This window comes from Bactrocera latifrons, unplaced genomic scaffold (genome assembly GCF_001853355.1).
Source record: "Bactrocera latifrons isolate USDA-ARS-PBARC rearing strain unplaced genomic scaffold, ASM185335v1 scaffold_312, whole genome shotgun sequence".
Classification (NCBI taxonomy): Eukaryota; Metazoa; Arthropoda; class Insecta; order Diptera; family Tephritidae; genus Bactrocera; species Bactrocera latifrons.
In genome coordinates, this window is record NW_017536764.1 from 267,335 (window position 1) to 287,421 (window position 20,087).

At 33.0% G+C, this 20,087-nt stretch overlaps 1 protein-coding gene across 1 annotated transcript in view; it reads left to right on the plus strand.

The window, feature by feature from the left end:
• Positions 1–520: 520 nt before the first annotated feature.
• Positions 521–20,087, plus strand: part of LOC108970884 (protein TIS11) — a gene marked incomplete in the record, with an annotated part of 24,501 nt that continues 4,934 nt past the window's right edge. Inside the window, 2 exon segments of the mRNA XM_018936575.1 lie at positions 521–556; positions 826–1,610. Of these exon segments, the coding sequence (XP_018792120.1) occupies positions 1,530–1,610 (81 nt within the window).

A 20,087-nucleotide genomic window follows, 5' to 3' on the forward strand; every position in this document is an offset into this window, starting at 1 on the left:
ATTTAAGGAATTCATCATGTTTAATTTGTACGTACATATCTATGTAAATACATGCTTTTGTTTTTTGATATAAAAAATAACATATGTATGTATGTATATAAATTATATGCAGAGTCGGTTGCGCATTGTAAATATATATGCGAATCTGCAAGCGTACATTCCTTAACATCGGAAATAGCATAAGTTCTCTGATTTAACACTGAAAATGCTCAATTCTGCAATTTTCATGCCCCTCATATTAAGTGGTGAAACACGCTAACAATTTTCTGTGGTGAAACACGCTCATCCAAAACAGTAAATATCCCAAAACTGAAATATCCCTACAGTTTTGACATCGTGAACCTTCTCTATAAAAATACGTTCTCTGATATAATCCGGTTGGGTTGCCTGGGACGGCGGCAGTTATTATTTGTGGCATGGTAGTTTCTTTGATATATTTTATAAATAGTATATCGAAAGTCGATAACATTTATACTTCTGTAGTGCTTATTTAAAGCAAGGTTTCAATCAGTCTTCTAATCGAGTTTGACGAGTGTGGTTTGTGTTTGGTGTTTTGGTATATATTTGAATTTACCTATTTGTTTTAGTTATAGTGCTTTGTGTAGATAATTGGAACTAAAATTATTCGATGAATTGATTCAGATTGCCGTTTATTGTTTACTGTTCAAATATTTTTTCTTATTCAATATATATATATAAACGAATTGGAAAAAATATTTTGAAGCTTTTAAAACATTGAGGATTATAAAGAATGTGGCAAGGATGTTAAAGTTACAATGGATTTTATTAATGCTTCCAACGATATGTTTAAAATTCATATTCTAGATTCCAATATACTGTGAGCGAAATAGAATATAACCGTATGCAGAATCAGATAAAATAGTAAAAGGAAAAACTAAGTCAAAGAACTGTACACAAATCATAGTACTTTGTTCTACGCAAAAAACCGCACAACATAACTGCCCTGCAAGCAATTGGTAGTATGAATTCGCGCCGCCATTAACGCTACCAACACAAGCGATTACGCCAGAAAAACAAGAATCGACGCAGCAACAGGCTGATAATATTCGATATGAAATAAAATAGAAGCAAAAAGACGTCGTCAACCCCAGCACTTCAGAAACGAATACAAGAGCCGAAGGAACTTCTCAAAATAAGAAGAATCAAAATAAAACAATACATATAAATTGGAATAACTATAAACGAAACAGCGATCATTACACATATTTGCCCATGTGCTATATCAAGTGTATTTTTGTGCTGTCATTGCGACTTTCATTGTGGTTTATTTTCTTGTGCTTTGTTATACGATCAATTGAAAACCAAATTAAAAATAATTAAATATTGCAATCGAAAAAGTGGTTCATAATACGTTATCAAAGACACATACATCTCTGTTTTAACTTGTGCCTTTGCTTGGAAGAATTATTGAGTATTCATTTCGTATCGCTGTGTACAACGGGAAAAGCGTGCCTTCTCCCCATAAATTATATATTTTATACTTGGAATAACAATATTTGTTTTCGATAATGTCTGCAGCTATTATACAGCAGAAGAGTACAAACAATTCTTCATTAATTTACTTTGAGTGCGGTGATATTTTTAAAGCGGTAAGTACCATAAATGTTAACCAGTATTTTTTATAACTTATATTTAAAGTTATATATAATGGAAAAAAAGTTAAGGTATATATATTTACATACATATGTATGTTACACGTTCTAATTAGAAACAATGGAAAACCAAATGAAGAACATTGTTTGGAGTTCGTTTATATCGTCTGCAGAGAGTATTTCAAATATATTAAAAAAATTATACAATTACAACATACTTTTACATGTGCATATAATGGCATGCTTACATTTTTTTTTTGTCTTTAAAGCTCTAACGTTAGCCATCGATTAATGAACAGAATTTGTTATTTCAACAATAATGCATTACTGATAAATCTCGTGAATAGTATATTAAAAGTATAGATGTTCAATGCATGCGGCTATGTGGTTTTTAGCTATTTATATAATTATAATATTTAGATTTATTTAAATTTTAATACGAGCACTGTCTTAAATCTTTACGTATTCTTTTACTCTGAGGAAACGTTTGTTATGAATATCTATCTAAAACAATATCGCTGTGTATCGCGTATCAATAATATATATAAGCGAGTAAAACCACAGTAAAATAATATACACGCTAGTTCATGAAAAGTAAAGCATTGATAATAGTGGAACGTATTTACATTTATTTATGATGGACACCAACAAAAAAATTGAGCAGATTAGACAAGCATACAAAACCGTGTGCGGCAGCCGGGACGTTCGAGTAGCTAAGAAAAAAATTAGACACAATAAGTATATTCCCAATAGAGTATTTATTTGCTGTTTCACTCTGATGCCTTCACATGGTGTGAATGTAGTTGAACGAACGATCATATCTTAAAACAAAAACTGATTTTTCACTAACTTCACAAACCTACCTACCTTAGTTCCTAAATTCATTTCGTCCTTTTTGTATATATACTATTTCATTGGACGTAAGAATTTTTTATGTTTAATCTTAAAGAGTTTGTCTAAGTACCTAAATACATCCACACATATGCAAGTGTGCACGTTAATTTTTTTAAATTGAGATAAGAAAAACCTAAATATACATATGAGCACTTTAATGGTATATGTACAAATTATTATTCTTGGATCTATCTGTATATAAGTATACACTGAAGGTTTACTGATCGTTATATGTACTATATATTCGCATACTCCTAGTTTACACACTCACTAAACTAACTATGACTTGATTTATAATACATTAGTACTATATGATTGTTTACTTGTACATATGTTTCTTTATGACATTACAATATAAGGTAGTGACGCATTTAGTACATTTCCATTTTATATGTACATAGATATACTTAGTAAACCTTACGTTTATACAATTTTAATAAATAATCTCCGTTTGAAAATAAAGTTATTCATTTAATGACTTGGTGTAAAATCCAATTTATTTTGATTAAATGTTGTGACTGCAGTTTACACCTGAACAATTACTTAAAGGCATTGAAAAATATTTAAATATAATTCATGTAAACGGTTTTAGTACGGTTAACAATATTGCGTACTGATATTTCGTTGCGGTCTTCAAAATGTTCAAGAAACTGGCTTTAAGAGGACATTTGCAGACCCAAAATTTGTTGTCGTGCAGTCGTCTTTATGTTCAAAGCATAAGACAAGCATTAGTATAGCCATGTCATAAGCAAACTAATGTATCAATAGCAAATTGCTTCGAAAGTCGAACATCGTACATGTTGGTATACGTATCGACATCTGACACGTTTCATACAATAATGCACATGTATAAATTTGTTTTTAAATACTTGAATGAATAAAGATGGGATTCCAACTCCTAAGCACTGCTGAAAGAAATGGGGGAAAGGTATATGCTGCTTTCATGTATAATATACTACTACATATTTACATTTGATATAAATGTTTGTACAAACCAAACGATCGCATATTTATTGTAGAAGATTTCACAAAACTTTCGGGCTTAGAAATGTTTTTTGTTAAATATTCTCTTATTAGTTTGATCTAGTGTGTTTAAAGTGAATAAAGGCAAAAATTAATTAACAATCCTTATAGTAAGTTTAGCCGGGATGTAAGAGTGGAGGCCACTTCAGTTGGACTTTTTAAACATTGGCATATGTATTTCCTACCTTGATTAATATTTTGATACATAATTTTCTATATTTTGAAGTGGTAATGTTGTGGAAGGGTACACACAAGCGGGTTATACAATAAATTCATTCATATATACATTTTAATATAATGGAGAAATATAATATAATATTTTTTTGTTTTTTAATTGTAATTGAATCGATTGTATAAATATTGGAAACTCGAATTATATTTATGTTAAGTTGTGTGCATTAATGCCTAAGAAAAGCTGAGTTAATGGAAAAACTAACTCTCGTTTTCGGTTCTGTAGACAAAAATTAAAATTTTTTTAATGGAACTTAAAATTTAAAATTAGCATATTCAAGATTTCTATAAGATGTCTTATAACAATATGTTTAATGTAGTTTTTCAGATGAACTAAGAATTAAATATTGCTGAGGGCTTAGCAAAACTTTAGAGAGCATCACAGATTCGTTTTTAATTTTTTTCTGTTCCATATTTTAGTAGTAATTTATAACTACCAAACTTTGATTAAAGTGGAGGATATGGTGTTAATATTGTGTTTTTGAGGCAAGCAAGTGATAATAAGATAAAGATGAACAAAAATAAAATTATTGCTTCAATTATTTTAAAGATTTAAGTAACATACAATACAAGTAATCCATCATCTCTGCAAACAAAAATAAAGCGACAAAAAAATTCATGCATTGCTATTAACCATCTAATTTCTAGTGGAAAATATTTTAATTATTTACGATTGATTTATGCAAGCTTTTTTAGGACTCTATATAGAAAACGTAAAATATAAAAGGATATATGGGAGATACATTTCGGATAATTGAAATTAATATGGCTCCTTACAAGGTACTTCAGCTAACTTGTTTGGCGTTTTGCACTTATTCAGCTCATTACAAATACTGTTGGTTACCCAAAAACTAAAGCTATCAAAATGTAAGTAGTTTTTGAGTGGACAATTCCCAAATTTATTTACATATGTTCATATATGAGTATGTATGTGTATAAAAAATTAAACTATCGCATTTAAATACACCGTCACCATATTGAAACACAGATAAGGGCTTATGAACTCCTCTGAATACTAAAATTTTCACTACATAGTAATGACTGAATCGACCTAGACCTCAATCACTGTATGTTATGTAAATTGTGCCACTCTTTTGCTATGCCATAGTTTAAATACCTCATGGTTACCTAATGGTGGGTATATAAATCGTAATATTTTTCTTGTTTCTTTTGATACTTTTCCGAAGTCATCGTCAATACAAAACCGGTATTTGAAATCAGAGACAGTGTGCGAGTATAATCAAAAGTACCAACAAATTTAAGGGATTGAACCTTTAGATACAACGTAGACAATCATGCCATGCCATTATTGAATACGTGTATGTATGTCTATGTATAACATAAAATTTGCCTCTTAATTGGGTTCACAAACTTGAAATTAATTCAAGCAAAACCCTTATATGTCCAAAAATAGTTATGTTTTCCACGAAATTCAACTGGACAATGGATTTGGAATTTATTTTTCAAGTAAACTATTAGTATGTACTATATATGAATATAATATATAGAAATGGTTTCAGAATTTACCCAGCTTCAAAAAATGAATGTATAAAATTTATATACAAAAATATTATAAATTTCCATCTAAAATTGGGGTATTATAAAGTTAAATATGATGTATTAATCATTATACATTTATGATATTTACTTATTATAACCACTTTGACGCTTAAGGATCGTTATTAACATGATAAGCCTGGTCAAATACCACAAATTTTATATCGAAATAAAATTGCAATCCCAACTTAAAATTCACACAGTTCAAAACCATGCTTATAGCCTCACGAGGTAATTCAAAACACAGTTTGCCTTTGAAAAATGATAAACAATCGTTGAAAATCTCTTTTAGGGGCCTAAGATATCTTAAGTATGGTATATACACACCTGCTCAAAATAATAGTTACCCAATATTTTTTCAAGTTAAGCTCATGAATAAAAAGCTTTATTTAAATTTTTAAGAAAAACGCAAACGTACTTATATTTTTCAAATATTTACATACAAGCTTATTTAAATAAACTTCAAGAAAAGCAAAACGAAGAAATGTATGTAGATCCAAAAACATTCACTTCAAAACGTTAACATTTCTATCTTCAAGATATTTCTTTAACCAGTTTGGAGGTATGTATTGAGCCATTATCTTGGTGAAATACGCAACGTAATGGTAAGTTTTCTTCAGCATAGGGTATTATGACATTTTCAAGTATTTCCTTGTACTCCGACGCTGTCATTTTGTTAGTTGTAAGTTATATAGGACCTACTCCATACCAAGAAACACATCCACCTCCATGCTTCACAGTTCTTTTTGTGAATCTCCTTTCCTTTTGGACGACGCACATTTCTCTCACAATTGTTTCCAAACAAATTTACTTTCGTTTCATCGCTCCATAATATGTTTCTCCACTTTTTTGTTCCCTCAGGTCCTGACCAATCTAAATGACTTCTTGCAAAATTTAACCTCATATCTAAATTTTTTGATCCCATTAATGGAACTTTCCTGGCTATACGACCTAGTAGCTTAGCCTTTTGCAAACGCCTGCGAACTGTTTGGGCACTTACTACATTTCCAATTTCTGCTGCTATCACCTTCGACGACTTGAATGGATCCTTTTTACAAAGAGGTGCGATCAATTTTAACAAAATTATGACAGCTTTCCATTAATTTCCCCAATTTTCCGAAGCGATTTTCCTTACTTTCTGAGGTTTGAAACCAGCCGGGCTTCTTCCACAGCGCAATGTGACTTCCGACCCATCTAATTAAAAAATAATTTAATTTTACTAAAAAAACTTGAAAAACTGGATAAAATTAATTTTGTTTTCACAAAAAGTTAAGTTCACTTATGAGTAACTATTATATTGAGCAATTTTTTTTTTCCTGAGAATTCAAGCAAAACGGACACATGTATTAATTCGGGGGATCATATGCTTCATTCTCTTAGAAAGGGCGATGCCATATTATCATAATTAAACTTACAGCATAAATTGTCGCATACAGCAAAAAGTTGTTTAAACTGTTGAGAGTACTAAGTTTTATCGTGTAACTATTATTTTGAGCAATTGTGTATATGTGTATACGGTATATATTTTACTTTGAGTTAGAATAGTTTCATTCATCTGAATCTGTTTTTGGAAAACGGGCAAAAAAAGTTAACTTCGTGACAAATTTAATGTGAGTATAAATACTTGATATAAATAAATAAAGATATAAAAGTGATCAGCATGAATAGGCGAATTGGTTTCCAGTTATTTGTCTACCGTTCATGTAAGTGCTAGCTTGAGTACAAATTGTAGAATCTTTATGAACCCTGGCTGAAGGATATTTTACAAAAAAAAGTAATTTCGGGGAGTCCCCGAAACTGCATCCGAATACATATACATTCATTAATACGATCAGTAGACCAAGGCTATATCCCCGCTGGGACTAGGTAGCCGCTATAACAACAACAATCACATTAGAGCAGATATTTGAAAAAGTGGACGGGAAAAAGAAGAAATTTATAAGAGAAGTTTAGAAAGATCCTAGCGCTACTTCGTTGTGGTTATTGTAGCAGGTTAAACTCCTACTTATCCAGAAGCGACCCTGACGTACCCAATGTATGTCCTGCCAACAGGACCAGTATGATACTGGCCACCTCTTTGCATGCCCCACAAACCCTACTTATCTAACACCCTCCTCCCTTTGGGACGACCCCGACGAAACAGCAAGTTTCCTGGGCATTAGATGACCTCGACGACAACGCTAATGACCCTTACCACCCTAACGGTTGGATTTATTATTTTTTAACATAATTATTAAATTGAATTTCCAATCAATTTGCAATCCATTTAATCTCTCCAACCCGGGCCCGGAGGAATTTTTCTGCTGCGCTTGCACTAAAAGGTTCCATCCAAACTCCACCTCGGTCAGGTTTAATCAAATTGAAAGGTACATTTTGTCCATTTCCTCTGCTTCGAAGTAATCCCCTCCCCCTGCAATACACTTATGCCAACAAATTTTCCAGTCATCATAGCACTTGGAAAAATCCACTGTCGTGATGGTCATCAGAGCCTTCTTCGATTTTGATTTTATATCCTCAATTGAGTAAAAATGGTGTCTTCGGTGTAGTCATATGAACTTGCTGAATAGCCAGAAATTACACGAAGGTAAATCAGAAGAATACGGTGTTTCCGGCTATTTGAAAATGTGGCGAAATGAACACGAATAACCAATGCAGTATGAGATAGTGCATTTTCGCAATTCTTTGTTTAACAAATTCAGACATAGTAAAAATCGAAGAATTCGCTTTTAGAGCCTCCCAAAACAACGCGTATCTCAAATACTGAAGAATACTTTAATGTGAAATCCAACTTAGAGAAAAAAAATTTATCGATTCGAAACACGCGAAGTATAAATTAAAAATTCACCTTTCAATGTGATCACAGTAGTATGTACAATGAATGGAGCCATCTTAAGACCTGCTCAGGCCTTAGGACACGTAGGAAGTGGACCACAACTTATGTGTACCGATGTTGCTAACGCACTACTGCTCCAACAGGCCACATGTCTCCCGTTTTGGTCTGTAAGATCGCGAGCGAGATATTGGTGGTGGCCTAGCCTTCATATTGTGCAATATCGTCTAATCTAGAATATCAGGGTAGAGCTCTCCGGTCAGGCGATGTCGAGCTCGAAATATTTAATATATACATCCCCCCATTACATATTGCCCTACAGGATATCACCCAAATATAGGTGCGCTACTTTGTGGTGTAAACCGTTTGGTACTAGGCGACTTTAACACGCATAACGATCTTTGGCATTCCTGTCTGTTAAACGATCGTAGGGGGATGGAGCTGGGGGAACAGATTGACTATTCGACATTCTGCCTAATGAATGATGAAATCACCCACCAGAATTAGGGGCATCTCTAATAGCTCGTCCGTTATTACCATTGCTAGCGTTGGTCTGATAAATACCATAATCTGGCGATCGAGAAACCTCTCGACTTTGTTTCTGAAGACCACCGTATCTTTGTTAACTTTATCAGAGCTAACTGGGTCGGCTTCATTGAATTTACTGAGAAGACCTTCACCGCTCTACGCTCTACAAGGTGATCGCAGCAGCTGCCGCTTGCTTTATCCCGGTTGGAATAATTGCTGAACTCGGCCATAAATGGATAGAGCACTTGAAGTCCTGCAGCCTCTCCACCGGTGTGAGCTTTGGTCTACTTCAAGGCTTTGTCTAATCCGAAGAGACATGAGACTGCACCAATCGGTAGGCAAAGCCAAACAACCACCACCACTTACCCCTTACTTTTACCGATGAGGAGGTTCAGAATGCCAACAATAAGGCGAAATCATCTAAATCCATTGGCCCTGATGGAATCAACATGTTTATGCTAAAACATCCCGACGGGAGTAAGCTACCTCACCAAGGTCCTCAACCTGTCGCTGACCACTCTTCAAATATTTTATGTGTGTAAAGTCGGAAGAGTGCTCCCACTATTGAAACCTGGGGAACCCGCCAACAAAGGGGAGTCCTATCGTCCGATAACTCTAATCTTCCCAGTAGTGAAGGCACTTGAGGCCTTACCACTGCATCCTCGGTGTTCATTTCGCCTCGTTTGAACTTAGCAAACCACTTCTCAACGGTTGCTTTCCCAAAAATCCATATTTTTTAAACTAACGTGTTGCTTCATTCAAAAGGATACATCTCATAAAATATTAGTACGAAGCTGTCAAATTTATAAACGCTTTTATACCATTTTTTAAACATGACATATTACAAATTTAAAGGAATCCGAGCATTGGTAAATAGCATAAATTTAGGAGAAAGATGAATGTCTTTTTCACACGATTTTTATACTCTCGCAACAAAGTTGCTAAAGAGAGTACTATAGTTTTGTTCACATAACGGTTGTTTGTAAGTCCTAAAACTAAAAGAGTCAGATATAGGGCTATATATACCAAAGTGATCAGGGTGACGAGTAGAGTTGAAATCCGGATGTCTGTCTGTCCGTCCCTGTCTCTTATACACATCTAGATGTGTATAAGAGACAGGGATCGCACTAGGGAGGGGCATATTTGGACGTAATTTTTTTGGAAAAGTGGGCGTGGCCTCGGCCCCTACTAACATTTTTGTACATATCTCGAAAACTACTATAGCTATGTCAACCAAACTGTATAGAGTCGTTTCTTTTAGGCATTTCCATATACAGTTCAAAAATGGAAGAAGTCGGACAATAACCACGCCCACCTCCCATACAAAGGTTATGTTGAAAATCACTAAAAGTGCGTTAACCGACTAACATAAAACGTCAGAAAACCTAAATTTTACGGAAGAAATGTTAGAAGGAAGCTGCATTCATGTTTTTTTTGTAAATTGAAAATGGGCGTGGCGTCGCCCACTTATGGACCAAAAACCATATCTCAGGAAGTACTCAACCGATTTCATTGAAATTCGATACATAATATTTTCTTAACACCGTGATGGCATGTACCAAATATTTGTGAAATCGGTTCACAACCACGCCTGAAATCTCAATTATCACTTTATCTTGCGAGAGTATAAAATATTCGGTGACACCCGGATTTAGCCCTTCCTTACTTGTTTATTCTGGAACCAAATAGTGTTTTTTATTTAAGCCGAAAATGGAGGGTCGGGTCTTTAAGTTACATTTTCGGTTGGATAACATTGATTCAATTCATTCGCACTCTAACTAACTAACTTAGTGGAAGTCACGGGGTTTCTCATAATATAATACCGCATACGAGTGTAATTGATACATATGTTTGTTAAATAAAAATAATTGGAGTAAAATTTCCACATTTGCATGAACAGCAACATATAGTACATTATACTTACATACATATGGTAAAATTAACCTCATCGGACTTTATATTCGAATTATTTTTACCGATATTTGCGTGGTAAAATAGGTATTTAATGATCTTCTTGAATCTATCTTTTATCACTATTCTTATCTTTATCGGTTTTAGGAGTATGGACAGGAGGGAAACCAAATAATTCTTTAAATTTTGTGTAGAGATAGTCGGATATCGCATGGTATAGTTGTGCTTACGTTGCTACGGCAATAGAAAATTAAATAATAAATAATTCACCATACTTTAATTTTTTAAGTTAGTTATATTGAAGGTTTTTTTTTTTTTTTTTTTGGAAATTTTTGGCTTGTAATAGCTAATTAAATCGTTCATCTGTACAGACCTACATATGTATGTGTATATGTACTTAAAGATATTTGTCTGAAAATATAGCTTGGCACCAAAACCTGTAAGATAATAATAATATATTATTCTTAACATACTCACTTTTGTTTGCATTTTCTGAACAGGAACTACGATCACAATAGTCGTTTTGTGAGCGTTAAATGTACATATCTATATGACGTGTGTTTAGATTGTGTGTTTGCTCAACACATGTACCGACATAGATTCATACACACATATAAAGACGTGCATATATACATATCAATGATATATATACAAGTATTTCTACTTGAAAACAAGAGTCAAGCAAGTCTTTGCCAGCACTCTGTGTTCGGCTTTGACTCACTCACATGTCCGGTATTTGTTGTCCATGAGCGCCCATACGAGCGCGATACAACATTATATACATTTACATATAAATAAACCTATACGATTATATACATATATGTAACTCCGTACTTATATACGATATATTTGTGTACATACAAGCAAATTTTTATGTAAATATGTATATGTGTATATATATAAATCTAGGTAAATAATTTTGTCTTTAATATACAATTACTGTATAAATTAAATACTTGTACTTTTTAACTTTGTAACATCTACATACATACATATATGTATATATAATTTATATATCTATATCTATATACTTATACATTATACATTTAGGTATATAATGTGTTTGTTCATACATGTGGAGATAAGTGCTAACACACGTTGCTTAAAAATAAATTTAACTTGCAAGTTGTTTGTTGGTTGGAAAGAGACAAAGTTTATATTTTTCTTGAGAGTCTACAACTTGAGAGTTAGCGATTACTTTGGGTTGCGTACAGGTTTTTGAACACGCTACAAGGAAAAGATCACTTTGAATTTACATATATTTATGTCTGTTTATATATGTATTTGTACTGTGTAAATGTGTTTGAAAGTGCAATATGTGAGAAAATGTAGATGCGAAGAGCGAAACTATAGGGTAGATGCGATTGTGGTAAACCAGTTTATAACGTTCAAAACAATACAAAGTAGTGTAGTAATGCGATATGACGCAAGATGCGGGAATCAGTCGAATGGCAGAGTTGTTTAATTTGTTATCTGGGTTTTTTTCTGAGTGAGAGTATTTGGATGGACTTCCCTAATCTCAATTTTCAATGAAAAGGAAAATTAATCAATGCAAATTAGGAAATTTTTAGGTTCAGACAACCACCTACCTCTGGTTTCTAATATTTACAGAAAATTTTTAAAAACGTAAATATATATGTATGTATACCTGAAATGAAAATGTGCATATATTCATATATATCTATATAGATACCTGCGCTCATTGTGTGTTTCTTTTTTAATTTTAACGTTTACAAATCAAATCTGCCATTGCCTGTTTTAAATACCAGAAGAGATGGTTAATTGTGAAATATGAAATTAGGTAAAATATTTTGACGTTAATAATATACCTATATACCAAGCTTACCTAAGTCAGGCGTTAGACTTAGCGCTATAAGACGAGCATCGAAAACTACACTTTTAGCCAATTTTTTGTTTTTCATTTTTGCGTTTCAATTTGCAGCATGTTGTGTATGTATTGCTTCACATGAATATGATTAAAAATACGTACAGAAAATGCAGGTAAAGATTGCCGATCACAGCTTCAGCTGAAGTGAAGGTATTTCAGCCGGTTGGGTTTAGCTGAGTAGGTTGGCCATTGCAATAATAAAAAAAAAATAAGTTGATGGCTTGCGTTATTATTTGCTCTGTCTTTTTGAGTTACCGTAGATGAGTTTGCCTCATTTACTTGACTTCGCTTAAGTTTTGCATGGTTGCTCAGCAGGTTATTGGAAGAGGCATTTGCTTTGGGTTTCTTGTGATTTAACTTTTTGTGGAGTGAGTGGTGTGTTGTTTGGTGTCTTCATAGTAGTGGTTTGAACTTGAGCTCTATACATAATTGGTAAGTTGCATAATGTGTTACAGCATCGAAGCAATGTTTTATTTGACTTTTTTTATTTCCATTTATTGTATTTTTGACGGTTGGTTTACCGTTTCCAAAAAACAGTCTATGAACATACATACATATGTATATGGTCATAAATGATGAAAGATTGTGTACTATTTAAGTTTATAATCTTAACTTAAGAGCTTAGTACCAATTTTTGCAGATATAAAGTAAAATAAAAAAATATAAAATGTTATTAATGGATTAGACAGCATATGTAATTTATGAAAGTATATATGCATGTATGTATATATCACAACTGTGATGTGTACACGTTGTTAACCATGCTTGCAACTTGCAACCAAAAGATAACTTTAACAGAATTAGACATTTTTTGGAATCATTAAAATAAAATAGGAGCCTAACCTTTGTTTAAATTTCTAGTTGACTCGATAATATTTTAAAAGCGCAAGTTTTCTTACTCACATATCAGATGCATAATTACGTAGATTATATGGGGAATATGTAAACTTATTTTTTTAATCGAAATGGTTTTGGAACATATTCAAATGTATATAAAAATTAGTACATTAAAATTGTTTTAACTTTAGCAGAATAATAAAATAAATAATCTTTCATTGAATAGCTTCGTTTTTTTTTAATAGAACGTCACACTTCCTGGATATAACAGAGTTGTATCAGATTCTGGCTACTTGCATATGGTAATTCTGCCCAAACCCTTTTTACCACCTTCTGCAAATATCTCAAATTGGTTGATTTTCGTTCGATAAACTTCTTTCATATCGGTCTTGAGGTTTTATATGGAGTTGATGCAGGGAAACTGCATGGGCTGATGCTTAACTTCAATTCCGTCGATTCTACAATCACTTGATGAAAGGTTTAGTGTCATCTTTTTGCAGTGCCCATATATGTATGTACATAAATGTTACATTACCTCAGGCATGAGGTAACTTTACCTCATCTAATAATATGACATGCATATGATCCTTAAAACTTTCAATGACGAAAATTGGATCAAATTGGAAAATCTACTTCTACACGTTTTCAGCCCCGCCAATGGGTGTTCGCCTTGTTCTTGCAACACATTGATTGGTCACCTAACGGTTGTATGTACGTATTACCTAAAACTAAGCGAGATAGATATAGGATTATATACATACATACATGTATTAAGCCGTTTTGTTTTTTTGAACCATTAATTTTTTTCAGTCCCGTCACGAAATTTCCATTCAAATACCCTAAAAAAATTCTCTGAAAATTTTAGCCCTTAATATTAACATTAAGAACTGAACCTACGCCTGTAAAAATTTTCCATAAAAAATACACTACAATCGTGACTTTATATTTAAATTCCTACAGATCAGAGGTATTTTATGGCATCGCTTTGATTTGAATTTTTTTTGTATATATATCTTGTAAATGACAGGAGAATTTTTATAGATGCTATGTATTAAAAAATCGATGAAAATTGCATACAGCCTTACGTAAAAAGCTGAATACCTGGAGAAGTATTAATGATAGCGATTTTTACCTCGGACGTTTTTTATAACAAATAAAGTTTTCTACAAATTTGTCATTTAAATTTTTTCCATAGCTCTTGTCATTTACGAGATAAATACAACAAAAAAAAAATGCGAATTTCATCGAAAAATATTTAGAGCTCGCCGCTGTGAGTTACGACTTTGTTGCACTGGACACTTTTGTAGAGTGAACAATTCTGAGAAATATGCGTCTAAAGTCAAAGCGATGCCATAAAATACTTTTAATCTGTAGAAATTTAAGGATAAAAACTCACAATTGTAGTGTATTTTCTATGGAAAATTTTTACAGGATATGGTCCAGTTAATATTAAGGGCTAAAATTTTCAGGAAATGTTTATAAGGTATTCCTAAAGAAATTTCGTGACGGGACTGAAAAAAATTAATAGTTAAAAAAAAACACCCTGATATCTAATATACATATATAAATGATCAGGCGACAAGAGAAGTTAAAATCCGGGTGACTGTCTATCCGTCCATCTATCCAAGCTGTAACTTGAGTAAAAATAAGGATATCTTGATGAAACATGGTACACTTGTTCTTTGTCAAAAATGTATGGCGTTCGGAGATGGGCGTAATCGGACCACTTTGATTATAAACAATCCAAATCGAAAAAAAAAAAACTGTTCAAGCCCCTAGGTACAGAATATTTAGGCTCCAGTAGCTATAGTTGACAAATATTGATCAATGTGTGAGATATATAATTGAAATTCATAGAAAATCTTTTCCTGACAATAGTATGTCTGTGTATCGAAAATTGGTTGAATCGTGTCAATACTTCCCTTGGCTCCCATATACCTAGCACAACAATTTTCGTACTTCAGATGATTTTCTATCGCATATATCAGCTGACCCATGAGTTATCTCTGTGAAAATTAGAGAGCGTAGTTGCGATTTTTACTTGTAATCTTGCGTCTAAAATGCATAAAATAGGGCGAAAACTTGTAATAACTAATAATAGGATTTACGTACATCTAAAAGACTTTACTCCATATGATTGTTGAATGTGTGTGAGGTAGTTCATGACGCCCAGGAAGCATTTTTTAACTCCCATACAGAACATATAATAATTTTCGTTTTTCTAACAAACCTTATGGCAAATATGTCGTTCAGTGTATTAGTTATATATGTATAGTATATGTATACATCCAATTGCTTGGATTCCAATACTCTGGCTGACGTTTTACACCTTAAGGTATTTATTTCTATGGCTTTGATTCCATGCACGTTACAAGATTGTAAAATATTCGGTTGCACCCGAACTTAGTCTTCCTTAATTTTTATTTCTTTTATCTAGGGCATTAGCTCATATTTCTTGGATCTCCTTATATATATTTCCTAATTTTCTTAATTAACAAGCATGGCTGAACGATAATAACGATCATCACACTAAAAATGTGTATCCTATTTTAACCCATTTACTACCATTGTACTCGCTTGTGTACAGAAAATCAGTAATTTTTGATCATATGCGTAGTTTTATTCCTAGAAACAACAAAAAATGCATTCGCTTCACGTCAACTTCTGTGCGGTTTTTTCATATTGTGTGATTTTGTGTCTTTAGTCATTTTGCTGCTGATAAGCTATTATCTCTCAGTTGTTAGTTTTAAAATTGTGTGTTGTGTGAGATAAGACTAAAGAGATCAATTTTACAAAAAAAACATTTGAAAAACCTATTCTTATTTGAGGTATGTGCCTTTTAAAAGTTTTGTACCCGTTTAGGTACAATGGCAAAATGTGTAGGTGAAATAAAAAATTGTACCTTATGGTTAGGATGGCTATTTCCACTTCGTGTTTTTATGGAAAGAGATATAAACAACTTTCAAAGGCTTTAGCTGACATTGCGGATGATGATGAGGCAGATGACGTCGATGTCGTTATGATTCCTCCTGATGTCGATGTCAATACTGACGAAGAGGAAGGTGATGAAGATAACATAAATGAAATAAATTTGCCTGGCGACGTTGCTGGATGTGTTGAAGTATTCAATAACAGCATAAACTTTGACAGCGAAGATGAAATACCGCTTGCCCAGCTACAAAGATTGGGTGCTGAAATACGTTCTGTAAGCCCTATTTGGAACAACGAAGCATGCAACTTGACAATGGATTCGACTACTATATATATAGAAAACAAGATGAAAATGAAAATGGATTTGGATAGTAGAAGTCCCGTTGAGGTATTTGAGACACTGTTTGATAAAGACGTTGTACAACTGATCATAGAACAAACTTATTTGTATGCTTCTCAAAAAAATTCGCATAAATTTATATTCGACGAAGATGATCTAAAAGTCTTTTTAGGCATTTTATTTTACTCTGGTCAATGCCAGGAGAATCTATGTACTGGCAATTGGATGAAGACACGTTATCACCTCTTGTAAGCAATAACATTTCTAAAAACAGATTTTTGGATATAAAACGCCACATTCATTTTACAAACAATAATGAAATTGACAAGTCTGATAAAATGGCAAAAACTCGSCCACTGTCGAATCTATTATGCAAAAAGTTTCAAAGGTGGGGTTTTATGCACGAAAAGCTTTCAATTGACGAGGCAATGGTAAAATATTTTGGCCATCATTCAGCGAAACAATTCATCAAAGGAAACTTACTGTGGTGTTAAAAATGCTGATAGTGATACAAGACATCTTCCCCTTGGATCTCGACCATAAATAACCCAAGCGATCATATTATATATTTTGACAATTTTTTCACAAGTCATCGTATGTTGCGTGAGAAAAACTTCAAAGCCGTAGGAACAGTGAGAGAAAATAGAACTAAAAAATGTCCTTTGAATCCAAAAAAATATTTCCAAAAAGAAGCAAGAGGATATTTCGAGACCAAATACGACCACAATAATAAAATATTGTTTGTMAAGTGGAATGACAATAATGTCGTAACTATGGGAACTAATTTTGATACGGTTGCATCGCTGAAATACGTAAAGCGTTGGTCAAAACTAGAACAAAAAAGATAAGTATACCTTAGCCGAATTTACTTTCAAATTACAACCACGGTATGGGCGGTGTTGATCTACATGATCAGGCCGTAAATGTATACAAAATTGAGATTCGAGGCCAAAAAATGGTGGTGGCCGCTGTTTACTTCGATGATGTGCTCCACAATGGTAAACGCTTGGAAGCTGTACAAAGACGTGAATTATAGTACCAAAGATTTGCTTGAATTTCAACGTGACATAACGCGATACTACCTACGACACTGAAAAGATATTCTCAGCGCGCGTTAGCTCCAAGTGTTTCTACAACTGGAGCAGCACATTTTCCAATGAGAATCCTCAAGCCTCTTAGATGCAGAGTCTGCCATAAACGAATCAGGTGGATTTGCATAGCTCGCAAACTACTGCTTTGTGTGTGGAACGCGGTTATTTTAAAATAGCCCACTCATAAATATTTTATATACTTTTGACCATTGTACTCGTGTGGGTGCAGCAAAATTTTCGTATATGTAAGAAAAAAAAATTTTTTTTGTGTTCATCTCTGCGATGGTATAAATCAATAAAAAACTGAAAATTTTAAATAAACTTATTTTTTGACTCCTTGGTTGTAAATGGGTTAAAGTCAATGGTCCCGTTATGTGCACCGTAATTGTATCTTGTCATTTATATGTGATCCAAAAAAGTTGTGCAGCCAAATACATTTTCATATTATTTTGTGGTCCACTGTAGTATATATGTATAAGTGGTGTTGCCGTTGACTTATGTTTTTTTATATATATTTGCATTTAGAGTTCAAAAATTCAACTATTTAAAGTGTGTGTTTGTTCGACATGGACAAAATAATGGGTGTAAGAATTTTTCTTAATAGCTTTGAAGTATTTGCAATTAAAACAATTTTGTTGTAGTTATATTCATGCATCACTTCGAATATTAGAACTGAAAATTTTCAAAATAAAAACAAAAAATCAAGTTATCCTTTATTAGATTCACGGGTTTTTAATAATCTTCATATCATCCATCGGTTTTCATATGTTTTCAAATTCTATTCGCCATGGATCATCCCAAAGGTCATTTGCGCTAATCTCCACTTAAGATCAGGCACTTCATAAGTTTTCAAGCGGGTTGAGATTAGAGGATTGACTAGGTTATTGCATACAGATCACATTTGCATCCTTAAGCCACTCATATACAAATCTCGATGTATTTTGTTGAAAAACTATCTCAGCGGCATGTTTGCTTCAGCATATGGTAGCATAAAATTTTGGAAAATGTAAATAAAGATTCAACGCCTTGCAAAGAGAAACATGCCCATACCATTAAGTTTCCGCCCCCGTGTTTAATTGTATACACCACATATATCTACAATAAAATTCTTTATATTTAGGCCGGCGGACTGTTTCTTTTACAAACATTTTCGCAAAGATTAATTTTAATTTTACTACGGAATAAAATATTTTGCCGATTTTTTTCTCGCGTGGACTTCACAAATTTTTATGTTCAGCGTCAAAACTTTTTCCTTCTATATGTGAACTACGTGGGCTTTACGTAATTATCTACGACTGTTATATGTAAGGATGGAGTGTTGTGTAGCAGTTCACGCAAGTTATCCTTTTACATATGGTTAAAGCAGATCACGACTTCTGGTCTTAGACCAGGTATCGAGCATTCCCTCCCCAAAGTAGTGCGCTGAGTTTGTGATCCGCCCCGTAAAAAAGGTCCACAATGAAAAGGAAACACCAGCCTCGTATAAGAGACAACCCTTTGATGACGACCATGACATGTACATGTAATATCCCCTAATTGGAAAGGTGCCGCTGTCCAGCCGGTTTGATGTCCTCGTAAAAGTAAAGGTTCACAACACCGTAGTCCAAGAAATGTCATGGGCGGGACTAGGACTTCGCTGGGGACCGAAATATGGTTATCTGTAGTACTTTATTCCAGCATTGGAAAATTTATCAAGCTACCTGGATGTCTTCGAATAAAAAAAAACAGACTGCCTACATCGGGCACGATTCCGATTACTTTGCGGAGGGGTAAAAAAACAATATAAAAAAAACTAATATTTTTTAAAATATTTACGTTTAAAAATTAAAAAAATTGCACTAAGAACACATGTTATTTCTCTATGTTTCACTAAATTTTTTCACGTTTTTTTATATGTATATTTAAATATACCCTCTAAGCATTGAAATAAGCTCACATTTCACAATTATTTTGTAACTTTTCAGCTAAATTTAGTAATTTAAAAATCACTTATCAAATTTATGGCTGAAAAGTTTAGAGTGTTTATATTTACTTAAAAACCAAAAGTGAAGGATTTTTCAGCGTTTTACAATAATAACCCTGGCCGAGCGAATACCCGGGGTGACTGAAGTATTTTCGCGTAGTACTCCTTTTTGCGTTAAAAATAAAAAAATAAATTGAGTTTTTGTTATAAAGTGGTTATATTTCTTGGTTATCACGCACTCATATTGAAACCAAATTTGAATTTTCGTTATAAAATTGGTTAATTTTAGTTATTATATCTGTCAGCGATTACCATTTATTTTTGATTATACATTGTTTTGTATTTTAAGTTTTATATTTAAAATTTGAGTTTTGGATATAAAGTGGTTATATTTTTTAGTTATCACACACTCATATTGAAACAAAATTTGAATTTTCGTACTGTACTTGT